General features: G+C 39.7%; 1 protein-coding gene across 1 annotated transcript in view; it reads right to left on the bottom strand.

Moving 5' to 3' along the window:
- Window positions 1–13,263, bottom strand: part of ADGRA1 (adhesion G protein-coupled receptor A1) — a 464,598-nt gene that overhangs the window by 388,850 nt on the left and 62,485 nt on the right. The window contains exon 2 of the mRNA XM_084634535.1: window positions 4,486–4,557. Coding sequence (XP_084490661.1) covers window positions 4,486–4,557 — 72 coding nt within the window. The remainder of the gene's footprint in view (window positions 1–4,485; window positions 4,558–13,263) is intronic.

A 13,263-nucleotide genomic window follows, 5' to 3' on the forward strand; every position in this document is an offset into this window, starting at 1 on the left:
GAAACTAAAGGCAGAGGAGGCCTGTGATTATTTTAAATTAAAGCTGCAGAAGCTATCGGAAGCCTGCATCCCAAGAAAGGGGAAAAAATTCATAGGCAGGAGTTGTAGACCAAGCTGGATGAGCAAGCATCTTAGAGAGGTAATTAAGAAAAAGCAGAAAGCATATAGGGAGTGGAAGAGGGGAGGGATCAGTAAGGAAAGCTACCTTATTGAGGTCAGAATATGTAGGGATAAAGTGAGACAGGCTAAAAGTCAAGTAGAGTTGGACCTTGAAAAGGGAATTAAAACCAATAGTAAAAGGTTCTATAGTCATATAAATAGGAAGAAAACAAAGAAAGAAGAAGTGGGACCGCTAAAAACTGAGGATGGAGTGGAGGTCAAGGATAATCTAGGCATGGCCCAATATCTAAACAAATACTTTGCCTCAGTCTTTAATAAGACTAAAGAGGATCTTAGGGATAATGGTAGCATGATAAATGGGAATGAGGATATGGAGGTAGACATCACCATATCTGAGGTAGAAGCGAAACTCAAACAGCTTAATGGGACTAAATCGGGGGGCCCAGATAATCTTCATCCAAGAATATTAAAAGAATTGGCACAAGAAATTGCAAGCCCATTAGCAAGAATTTTTAATGAATCTGTAAACTCAGGGGTTGTACCGTATGATTGGAGAATTGCTAACATAGTTCCTATTTTTAAGAAAGGGAAAAAAAGTGATCCAAGTAATTATAGGCCTGTTAGTTTGACATCTGTAGTATGCAAGGTCTTGGAAAAAATTTTGAAGGAGAAGGTAGTTAAGGACATTGAAGTCAATGGTAAATGGGACAAAATACAACATGGTTTTACAAAAGGTAGATCGTGCCAAACCAACCTGATCTCCTTCTTTGAGAGAGTAACAGATTTTTTAGATAAAGGAAACGCAGTGGATCTAATTTACTTAGATTTTAGTAAGGCGTTTGATACTGTGCCACATGGGGAATTATTAGTTAAATTGGATAAGATGGGCATCAATAGGAAAATTGAAAGGTGGATAGGGAATTGGTTAAAGGGGAGACTACAACGGGTCCTACTGAAAGGTGAACTGTCAAGTTGGAGGGAGGTTACCAGTGGAGTTCCTCAAGGATCAGTTTTGGGACCAATCTTATTTAATCTTTTTATTACTGATCTGGGCACAAAAAGTGGGAGTGTGCTAATAAAGTTTGCGGATGATACAAAGCTGGGAGGTATTGCTAATTTAGAGAAGGACAGGGATACCCTACAGGAGGATCTGGATGACCTTGTAAACTGGAGTAATAGGAATAGGATGAAATTTAATAGTGAGAAGTGTAAGGTCATGCATTTAGGGATTAATAACAAGAATTTTAGTTATAAGCTAGGGACGCATCAACTAGAAGTAACGGAGGAGGAAAAGGACCTTGGAGTATTGGTTGATCATAGGATGACTATGAGCTGCCAATGTGATATGGCTGTGAAAAAAGCTAATGTCGTCTTGGGATGCATCAGGAGAGGTATTTCCAGTAGGGATAAGGAGGTTTTAGTACCGTTATATAAGGCACTGGTGAGACCTCACCTGGAATACTGTGTGCAGTTCTGGTCTCCCATGTTTAAGAAGGATGAATTCAAACTGGAACAGGTACAGAGAAGGGCTACTAGGATGATCCGAGGAATGGAAAACTTGTCTTATGAAAGGAGACTCAGGGAGCTTGGCTTGTTTACCCTAACTAAAAGAAGGTTGAGGGGAGATATGATTGCTCTCTATAAATATATCAGAGGGATAAATACTAGAGAGGGAGAGGAATTATTTAAACTCAGTACCAATGTGGACACAAGAACAAATGGATATAAACTGGCCACTAGGAAATTTAGATTAGAAATTAGACGAAGGTTTCTAACCATCAGAGGAGTGAAGTTTTGGAATAGCCTTCCGAGGAAAGTAGTGGGGACAAAAGATCTATCTTGCTTTAAGATTAAACTCGATAAGTTTATGGAGGAGATGGTATGATGGGATAACATGGTTTTGGTAATTAAATATTCATGGTAAATAGGCCTAATGGCCTGTGATGGGTTTTTAGATGGGGTAAGATCCAAGTTACCCGGGAAAGAATTTTCTGTAGTATCTGGCTGATGAATCTTGCCCATATGCTCAGGGTTTAGCTGATCGCCATATTTGGGGTCGGGAAGGAATTTTCCTCCAGGGCAGATTGGAAGGCCCTGGAGGTTTTTCGCCTTCCTCTGTAGCATGGGGCACGGGTCACTTGCTGGAGGATTCTCTGCTCCTTGAGGTCTTCAAACTACAATTTGAGGACTTCAATAGCACAGATATAGGTGTGAGGTCTTTTTTAGGAGTGGTGGGTGAAATTCTGTGGCCTGCATTGTGCAGGAGGTCAGACTAGATGATCATAATGGTCCCTTCTGACCTAAATATCTATGAATCTATGAATCTATGAATTCCATCTGTTGATCACGGCTCCCAAAAGTATTTCTTGATCTGGGGTTGAGGCTGGAAAGGTGTTGCTGGAAGAGCCGTTTGTTTACTACAGTGTATCATCTGCCTCTTCCATGGACACTCATAAGCCTTTTGATGGTAGAAGGGCTGGAGCACTTTATGAGGTCTATAGGATATGGTTTTGTGGCACTTACCCTTCAGGCCAATTCCAAGTGACCAGAAGGATCTTCTTGAGTCTTTTAGTGAATGCAGAGACTTCATCTGGCTTTTGCTGAAGAGATTATTCCAGTCAAAGGGCAGGTCCTTCTTCCTGGATTGTACATCATGAGGAAATCTCGAAGAATGAAGCCATGATGCTCTGTGCATAGCTATTGTTAAAGCCATGGCTCATGATGCTGTGTCAGCTGCATCTGCAGGAGACTTCCAGGATGATCTAACTATATCAGCTTTCCTTCCATACCCTATACCAAACTTGGCGGCATGCTTCTTGGTGTATGCGGGGGAGGGGGACTCTGATCAATCTGGGTCAGACTGTGGCCTTAGAGACATTCCATAAAGCATTTCTTGAGTCTGTCTTCCCATGCCTGTTTAGTTCAGCTGGGAAAGGAGTGGTAGGTGTTGCACCTGGAGACAACGTGGGCTTCTCCAGATATAAACACCAGAGTTACGGACTGACCAGTCAAGCAGACACCATGTGAAACTGGAAGTATTCAGTTAAGCAGCAGCAGAGGCAACAACAAAAAAGCAAACACTGTACTGTGACTGTATTGCATCTTAAATGTAGGCACATCTGGGTTGTCTGCCCCCACCCCATTCCCACGGCAGACACAATGTGCACCGTTTTCACCCCTCACCCCCCCACACACATTGGGAGGGAGACACACTGTTTTCACCCCCCTCTGCCAACTGGGAGAGGGAGGTGCTGTTTTCTCTCTCTCTCTCACACACGGGGGGGAGGGGGGAAGTTGGCAAACTCGGTCTGACCCAGGGAAAGAAGCTGCCTGCAAGGAAGCTGCCAGTGCTGAGGAGGGAGCTCAGCTATTGCTGAAGCCTACCCTGGAGTGTCAGCTGCTGGATCTGAAGCCCGAACGGTACTTCGTTCAGAGTTACAAACATTTCAGAGTTACGGACAACCTCCATTCCCAAGGTGTCCGTAACTCTGAGGTTCTACTGTAACTAACACTAATACTATACTAAACTAATGGAAACTATTTAAGTGATTAAAATGATATATTTACAATATTTACTGGTTCAAAAAGGAGAAGCTTTGGGAACACTGGAGAAGTTCCATCTCAGATCATGCAGCGGTAACATGGAACTGGAGCAGTCCACACTGCCCCTTATGCCCTTTGCTTGGAGAGCAAAGGGGCAAATGGCAAAGACACAGCCAATAGACACTGCTAAAAAATTCTGATCTCAGGCTCATAGTGCACATGCATTCCCCACAACGGCATACACAGAGACCAGCACTCAGAGAAGAACTATTTTATTGCTGATTTATTCACAGGAGGTTCTTAGATTCTTTTTCTAAACTCATTTGGGTACTCCTGAATAAATAACACACAGTAAGCAGTGCATCTTTCTTTTTAAAAATCTGTGAGTTACAAATACTCTGTAATGGAGCTTTACCAATTTCATGTCCCACTCAAGAAATAAATGCTGCCCAATGTCTTTGCACAGGAAATTATTCAAAATAGAAGGAAGTGTTGGGAACTAGAAAGTTAAATAATCCAGGCTATATATCAGGTACATTACCATTACATATGCCAGTCTTCACTTTGATTGGGTATGCAGTGCAATACAAGCCTTTCACTTCATGTTTATTTTAGTTCCAAATTAATGGTAGTGCTTTCCTGCGTTTTTCATCTCGATCCCAGTTCACTCATTTCTCTTGTTTATTAACTTGATGATTGCCCAGAAAGCCCGTTCTGATATACATCCAAGAACTTCTGAATTTTATTATCTGTTTGTTTTACATTTCAAATATGAGAAACATTTTTGAACGGAAAGTGAACAGAGGCTGATCAGTTACTCACAGTCTCTCCAGGGATCTCAGTCCAAAGAAAGAGCCATTCTTTAACCACAAGATCTTGTTGTTACTCAGAATTCTGCAAAAAGTCATAAAAGAATCTGGTTAACAGATCATGATAATTTCGCTGATTAAGAACATGTAATTACAGTAAATGATGTCGCTGTAAAATACCAATCACAAAATTCTCTGCTTCATTTGCATTTTCTTTTTTAGCAGTAAATAAAATAAAGATAATCATTTTCACAAGTAGAAAGTTACGTCTCCAACATTCTCCTGTTTAACAAGCAAGTAAGTCAACAAGTGCAGCGTGGTGCCGTGTGAAAACTGTGAAATTAATAGACATCTGCACAGCACACATTTGATGAACAGCTGGTGAACGTTAATTTTTATGCTTGCATAAGTCAACAAGCTGGGTGTGTGGGTGAGGGTGGGGGGAAATGAAGAAACCTCTTCCTCCAGGCCACAGGACAATAGTGGAATTACTTGGGACCCGCTACAAACAGTGATGAACTCTTCCCCCATCTCCCCATTGTCAATGACTAGTATATGTCAGATTCATACACCTAACAGAAATAACCTGCTCCCTATCACACTGAACTGGAGTTAGAGGGAAGTACCTCCCCACACAGTTCTGGGTTTTGCAGGAAATTCAAACCTACTTTTCTAAAAGCAGCAGAACAAAACCTTTCCACGTTTATCAAAGATTTTCTTTTTTCCTTTCATATAGCAGGTTGTTTTAAACCTATCAGATGCTAATTTATCTATCTCCTAGTATTTCCTACCATAATTAAAATATAATGAACGCTTATTTCAACAGTGCAGAGGTCTTGCCAGAACAAACTGCTGCTGGAGATATCGGTGTCTCAGAGCCATACTGGCTCACATATGTTGGGATTGTCCCAGGATACAATCTTTTTGCCTAGAAGCAAGCAGGACAATTAATAGGATAATGAATACTTCCTTAAAAATTATGTCAAGAACTGTGTTTTGGAATCTATCCCATCACCTTGCAAACCCTCCAATTTATGGAAAGCTTGGTTCTCTGTCCCAGTGCTTGTAGCCAAACAACTCATATTGCTTAGACTGAAGAGCAGACTGCTTCCAGGGGCAGGAGCTTGGTACAGTGACTTGGCTGAGCTGGCAGCTAAAGAGTGGGTAAAATTTCGGAGAAGAGGGACCGCAGACAAATTAGAAAAGATTTGGTCTGACTTTTTAGAAATTTTTGATCGATGCCTAGTGGATGGACACCAAGATGTCACTCTCCTTTCCCCTCCCTACCCCCCTTTCTTCCTTTCCTTTCCCTCCCTTTCCATTCCTTTACCTTCCCCCCACCCTTCACCCCATCCCTGATTTTTCCAAGGGGTGAATCAATAAAATATTAATATAAAACATTTAGATGTTGCACACCACCATATATTGCATAGACATAACCTCTCAACCTGCCAAGGCCCAAATGTGGAACACAGTGTGTAACAAACTCCCAGAATGAGGGACACAAAAATAATTATCCACGCAGGAAAACTTAATATGCTGTGGAACTCAATCCTGTTGTGTAAATAACTCTTGATGAGTTTCATGATTTTTTATAGACTAATGTAAATAATTTTCAACAATAAAAATGAAGGGACACCCGATTTGTGACCAGTGTATAACTTTAGGACTATATTGAGTGACATTCCTCAAAATAAGGAACACATCAGAAATATGCATCAGTGCAGTGCATCTCTCATTTATATAGATTCCATAAACAAGAAGTTAGTTTAAAAGGAATTAAGGCTGGTTAACTGTGACACTTGCCCCCCCACAAACTCAAATCCTTAAAAGCAAGGAAGTCCTTAGGTATGCAACAACCCTTATCTGTACCCTTACATCCTCAGAGAACACTTCCACTGACAGTCACAAGATCTCCATCAGGTCAGGAAACATACTACGCACAACACATTAAATCTCTTCCACAGTATAACACGAAGTCTTAAACATAACCTAAGCAACATTAGCAAATAAACACCACAGATCAAGCATGTGCTCTGTTATGGGATTGTGGGATAAATATAAGGTCATAAAGGTCAAAGTCAAAATAGGGCTAGTGTTCGTTCTGATTTTGTTTTATAATTTCCTGAACATCTAAGGTAGCCATATTTGATGCATATTGGTTGAATAATTTTAAAATTGAGCATTTAAACTGAATATTTGACCCACATACTGTAGAATTTTTCTGCTCTTTTAGGTTTTGGGGGGTTTTTTGGTGTTTTTTTAGTTCTTTCCTTCCCTTTTATTGATCTAAACGTCTGAGACCAGGCAGAGTTTGAATTACCCCATGGAAAATGAAGCCCCCCAAGTTAAAATTGGCTTGGTTTTGGAGGCTCAAAACGTGAAATTCTACTTTGTACTATATATTGTGTCATTTGGCTATATATTGTGTTATGAAGAGATCGTATTTTGAGGTATATTGTAGTGGCAGAGAGTATAAATATTACACTTGGACTGTTCAGTATGACCCAGATTTACAAAGATCTGTGTACCTTGGAACTACCATCTCACTTAGGTATAATACATTCATTCCTGTCTTCAGATATTTGCCTTTATATGTATATATCATTTGTTTTTTTCCAGTTTTCTAATAATTATATTCTGGATATAGACAAGATTTAACTGCTGATAGCTCCATTTGTCAATATAATGTGTGCTTCATATTGTCCACCACCTGGATTTGCTTCTGGTTTGTCCTAATAGCATAGATACAATCCAATATTAAATTATCTGCATAAGGCAATCTCCTTGGAGTGGGAACGTAGTGAAGAAAAATATTTTCATGATGCTAATAAAACATGGTTGGTTTAAGTTAAACATTGAGCAATGTGGGCACATCCAGTCACTATGTTTGCCTGTTTTATTTTCTCTTAAACATGATTCTTTTAGTCTTCAAAATTTTTCATTTTTAAAAGATCATTCATGTAACCAATGTGAACCCCCCCAAAAAAGTTTAAAAATTAGAACTAATTAATTTTGCGTTTCTAAATTTAACCTTAAACTGTATTCAGACCTTCACAGTGACTACATTTCCAACAGTTAATTTTTCTTTAGTGCCTCATCTTGTATATGTCAACTGCCAAGAAGGTTTTATAAACATGATAATGTAAAGACAGCAAATGCTTACTTAATTAGGTATAGTTAAAATATGCAATTCAAGCCAAAAATGCAAAAACTTTTCTGGGTGGAATATTAATAAGTCATGGCTTCAGAAAAGAGTAACATTCAGATAGGGCAGATGAAAATGGTTTCCTTATAATCAAAGCCTAGCTAGACTGTTCTAGTATGAACAGTATATAGTATGAATAGTAAAATAGTATGAACTTCAGCACTGGCAAAATTTAAGTTACATTATATTGTATTGTAGAATATTGCTAGATATTACATACTTAACTCAGTCTTCTTTTCTAAGGATATTCACTGTGGGGATAGGAAAGAGAGTCATGTGGCCACATTGTTGAGTATCTTGATATGGAAGAGGACTTTTAAATGAAAAAGGTTAAAAAATAAGCCCTTCCATGTAACAGAAGCCTGGCCTGATGTCTCCACTAAAAGTTCAATTTCTTCTGAAAACCGCAGTACATTCTTTTCTTTACCAAAGCACCTGAAAGAATGGAAGATGTACCACGTGTGAGTAGAAGAATGCTATTCATGCTATATTTTCTGCACTCCCTTTGGTTTTTTTGTAAATATGCTTCTAGCCTGCTTCTAGCCAAATGCAGTATTATGTTTGTAAATAGAGACAGGGTCTAGAAGTGATATAGAAAAATAAAAAACACAAAGAAGCATCTTTTTTTAATGTAGTTATCTATTGGATTCTTGTTTTTATGTACCTACTTACTTAATTATAATCGGCAGTTGTAACATATGCTGTGTTTTTATAACATCAGAAACTGATGCACTTGGGATTATTTTGATAAGAGAACATTAACCTTAAACTTGAGGGGGGTTTTTTTCCTCCTTATAAACCACAGGAGAACACTACATGTTAAATATTTCACACTTACTATCTACTGTTCTCAGCATTTTCACTTGTCCTATTTTTTCAGATGTGTTAGTTGATTTCAGTGATAAAACACATATTGCTAAAAAAGCTGCCTACTTGCTATATTAAAGTAATTATCAGGTTCCAGCTGTGTGCTAGGAGCCTCACATTTTGAATTTTTTATTCAAATGAGACTAACATTTAGAACCTTTTATTTCTTCAAGTGCCACTTCCAAAAGAGTTTGTGTTTAAATGTTTTGCTTTTTCTAAATAGTTTCCTGGCAAATTTGCTCTGTCGCCCTATCCGCATTTACCCTCTACATCCAAAAAAGATACTTTCCAGCTTTCCAACTTTTTTTCCCAAAAGTTACCTGTAAGTAATATTCATGTGTATTGATCCAGCATTCGTTGGTCAGCGACAGACACATACTATCTGAAACACTAAACCAATCAGATATTTTAGTACTAAGGATTTTAGGTCTCTTGATATGGAATAGGACTTTTAAATGTTTTACCCAGACAAAGATTCCACCACAATTAGGAAGATGGGAAGTTATGATGGGTACTCATATCAATTATATTAATATAAAAACACCCCTAAATCATAAGGTCAAAATATAAAGAGTAGCTCTAGCACTCATAATGGAATGCCAGGGTTATATCTACCTGCACCCTGTCCCTTTAAAGAGTGGAGGTCTAATGAGGAGGCCAAAGGAGACAGCTCTGGGGAGCAGTGTGTGGTTGCAGGAGTAGAGGTTTTTGGTGCTTGCTCTGGACAGACGCAGCAGGAGTTTGCATAAGCTGTGCTAGTTTTTTGGATACTAAGTTCAATAAAACTCCAGTTTTAAAATAGTCCTTGGTCTGGCAGTATAAGAGCCTAAACATTAAATCAATAACCAATGGTAGGTTAAAGAAAATAAAATGAGTGACAAGATCATGGAGAGTCTTTGATAGTGGTAGATCTTGAGATAATGGAATTTTATTTGCGGGTAAAGATTTAGTATCTGCATAGATTTTGTGCTATGGAAGTATAGAGGAATTTGTCAGGTAGTCCTTCACTCAGAGACAACTGTTCTCAGCACTCTGATACAAAGACCCATGCTGAGGCAAAGGTGTTAGTCTGATAGAATTTGGTGAAGGAGTAGAGAGATCAGACTGTACCTTTCCATCTCTTTAACTGAGAGTCTCTGACTCTAACAAAGTAGCAACTACAAAATGAGTGGAATAACCCTGACACTCAGAAAACACGGGCTTTCAAGGCAACAGTTCATTCCGGTGGAATATCCAGTATATCAACATATGCACATTGAGCTCAGTCATTTGATGGCATCATCATAAGCCAGGTGGAGAGCCACTAGCCCACCATCAAAATAAGTCAATGGGCACTCAAAGATATGCTACATAGTCTGAAGCTGACAGCACTTGCATCACAGGTCATTAGAAAAACCCCATTTAAAGAGACTGGCCGCACAGCTGCCCTGTCCTGTTCAAAATCGGTTCAGAGATGACCACAGGGGCCTTGGTAGATCAAAACTTGATGGACAGATGACGAAAGAGTGATCAATGACTGTCATCACTGATCACTCACTGTGTCAAGCAGATTCCACCGTCACATCTTGTGGTGCCATAAATGACCATAAAAGGCATCTAGAAAACAGGCAAACTGGTCGGTGGTTGAAGAGTTCTGCATACAAAGGCAGGTTGCTATTCTCACAGATCTTGGCCAGCAGCACGACAGAGGCCTTCTTACAGTGAATGTGGGGTGGTGTTATGTTATTAAGTATCACTACAAACAACTCCATTGCCATGGCTAAAGTCATAGTAACAATACTCATAGCTTTGTTAAGCTCTACATTGACCAGCCTTGTGTGAGATGAGCAACGCAGACAGAAGACAGAAGCATAATAATCTGCTGTTGAATAGCAGAGTGCAAGGGCTGATATTCTAAGTGTCCAGGCACTCACACCCCAGGTTGAACCAGCCAATTTTATGAGGAAGTTGTTCAGTGTGTTGACATACATTAATACATACAATACATTAATGACCTATCCAATGTCACATTGAGGTAAACCAGATTTGGATCATGCTGAAGGTGTTGGCCACTGAGGAAAATGTTTAACTCATGGCTTGTATTTGCATTATGCAGATGAAATACACTAGGAACTATCATGGAAAAGGTCAGCTGCAGACGCCATCAACAATAATAGTCTGCCATGAGATCCATAAGGCCTTAATTCAAGGCCTTAATTTCTGAGAAGGACTGAGCTTGGTAGCTGCAGCAGATGTCGTCGGCATAGATAAACTTGAGAGAGAGTGTAGCTAGCAGGTCTTTGAGGTACACACTGAACAGTAATCAGTGAACGAACTGAGCCTTGAGGAAGGCCGTTGATATGACACTTCCAAGAGCTACAGCTCTAAACTGCCTGTTTTGGAGAAAGAGCTCTACCATTTTGACCACCCAATGCAGGGCAATGCGAGAGAGTTTAAACAAAAGGCCTCTGTATCAAACTGTGTCATAGGCAGCAGTTAAATCCAAGACGACAGCTCCTGTCTTTAGATTTCGTTGAAAACCGTTTTTCATAAAAGGTGATTGTCAAGGTTCCTTCCCCACTCTGAACTCTAGGGTGCAGATGTGGGGACCTGCATGAAAACCTCCTAAGCTTATTTTTACCAGCTTAGGTTAAAACTTCCCCAAGGTACAAACTATTTTACCTTTTGCCCTTGGACTTTATTGCTGTCACCACCAAGCATCTAACAAATATATAACCGGGAAACAGCCCGGTTGAAAACATCTTTCCCCCCAAAATCCTCCGAAACCCTACACCCCCTTTCCTGGTGAAGGCTTGATAAAAATCCTCATCAATTTGCATAGGTGAACAAACCCTTAGACCCAAACCCTTAGATCTTAAGAACAATGAAAAAGCAATCAGGTTCTTAAAAGAAGAATTTTAATTGAAGAAAAAAAGTAAAAGAATCACCTCTGTAAAATCAGGATGGTAAATACCTTACAGGGTAATCAGATTCAAAACACAGAGAATCCCTCTAGGCAAAACTTTAAGTTACAAAAAGACACAAAAACAGGAATATCCATTCCATTCAGCACAGCTTATTTTCTCAGCCATTTAAAGAAAACAGAATCTAACGCATATCTAGCTAGATTACTTACTAAGTTCTAAGACTCCATTCCTTTTCTGTTCCCAGCAAAAGCATCATACAGACAGAGAGACCCTTTGTCCCCCACCCCCCCGCCCGCCCGCCAAGCTTTGAAAGTATCTTGTCTGCTCATTGGTCATTTTGGTCAGGTGCCAGCGAGGTTATCCTAACTTCTTAACCCTTTACAGGTATCCCTTCTCTGGCCAGGAGGGATTCTAAAGGTGTTTACCCTTCCCTTTATGACAGTGGTCAAAGCCAGGATCAGTGTTCATGTCACACTCCCTGTCAGTACCTGGCCCCGACAAGTTAATCATCTAACCAGTGGACCAAATTCAGCAACAAATCCTGATTATGTGCCACCTGACTGTGACCCCAACATATCACCATCCTTCAACTTTCTGATGGAATAAGGGTAATTTACAGGCCTAGACATCCCTTATAGATTCATAGATTCCAAGGCCAGATGGGATCCTGTATAATGCAGGCCATAGAATTTCCCCAATTTAATTCCTAGAGCATATCTTTAGAAAAATATCCAATCTTGATTTTAAAATGGTCAGTGATGGCAAATCCACTACAACCTTTGGTAAATGATTCTAGTGGTTAATTACGCTATTAAAAATGTACACCATAGTTTCAGTCTGAATTTGTCTAGCTTGAGCTTCCAGCCACTGGATCATGTTATACCTTTCTCTGCTAGACTGAAGAGCCCATTATTAAATATTTCTTCCCTGTGTCGATGCTCAGGGAAAGTAATCAAGTCACCCCCTTCCTTCTGTTTGCAAAGCTAAATAGTGATAAACTCAAAGAGCTCAATCTATCAGGTATTTTTTCTATCCTTTAAACATTCTCACAACTCTTTTCTGAATCTTCTCCAATTTATCAGCATCCTTCTTGAATTATGGGCACTGGAACTGGACACAGTACTCCAGCAGTGGTCACACCAGTGCCAAATAGAGACATAAAATAACCCCTCTAACTCCTTCTCAAGATTCCCCTGTTTATGCATCCAAAGATCACATTAGCTCTTTTGGCCACTGCATCATTCCAGGAGCTCATGTTCAGCTGATTACCACCACAACCCCCTAATAATTTTTAAAATCACTCCCTCCCAGGTTAGAAAGCTAATAGGAAGTCAGTTCTGTCATTAGACAATGAGTGTCACAAGCATTTCTTATGTTACTATGTATTGGTGTTGTACACAGATATGAGAATGCAGCAAGTCCACTTGACATTACTCCTTTCTGTAGGCTCACTGCTTAGGTTACGATCTGAAACAATTCCATTTCAAATCTTGTTCATGACAAGCTGACAAAACTATTTCAATTCCAGGATAGAGTGGTTGCCCTCATATTTTATTAGAAATTACAGCAATACATATCAATGAATCTTTCTTAGGTAGACTAATAATGGACTGGATATGTCATGTTCTAGGTTGTTTCTTCTCTTTGCATTGGAACTGCAGAGACAGGAGTGTTAGGCAGAGAGAAGGGGAGCGGGACCAGGCACCCCATAAAACAGCAGTTGGAAAAAGTGTGGGTCGTGAGAGTGAGATTTAAAAATATCTTTGCTGAATTGGCATAAAGTGGGATGGGGGACATTTACATTGAGATG

Source organism: Lepidochelys olivacea (assembly GCF_965140295.1).
Source record: "Lepidochelys olivacea isolate rLepOli2 genome assembly, chromosome: 7".
Lineage (NCBI taxonomy): Eukaryota > Metazoa > Chordata > Testudines > Cheloniidae > Lepidochelys > Lepidochelys olivacea.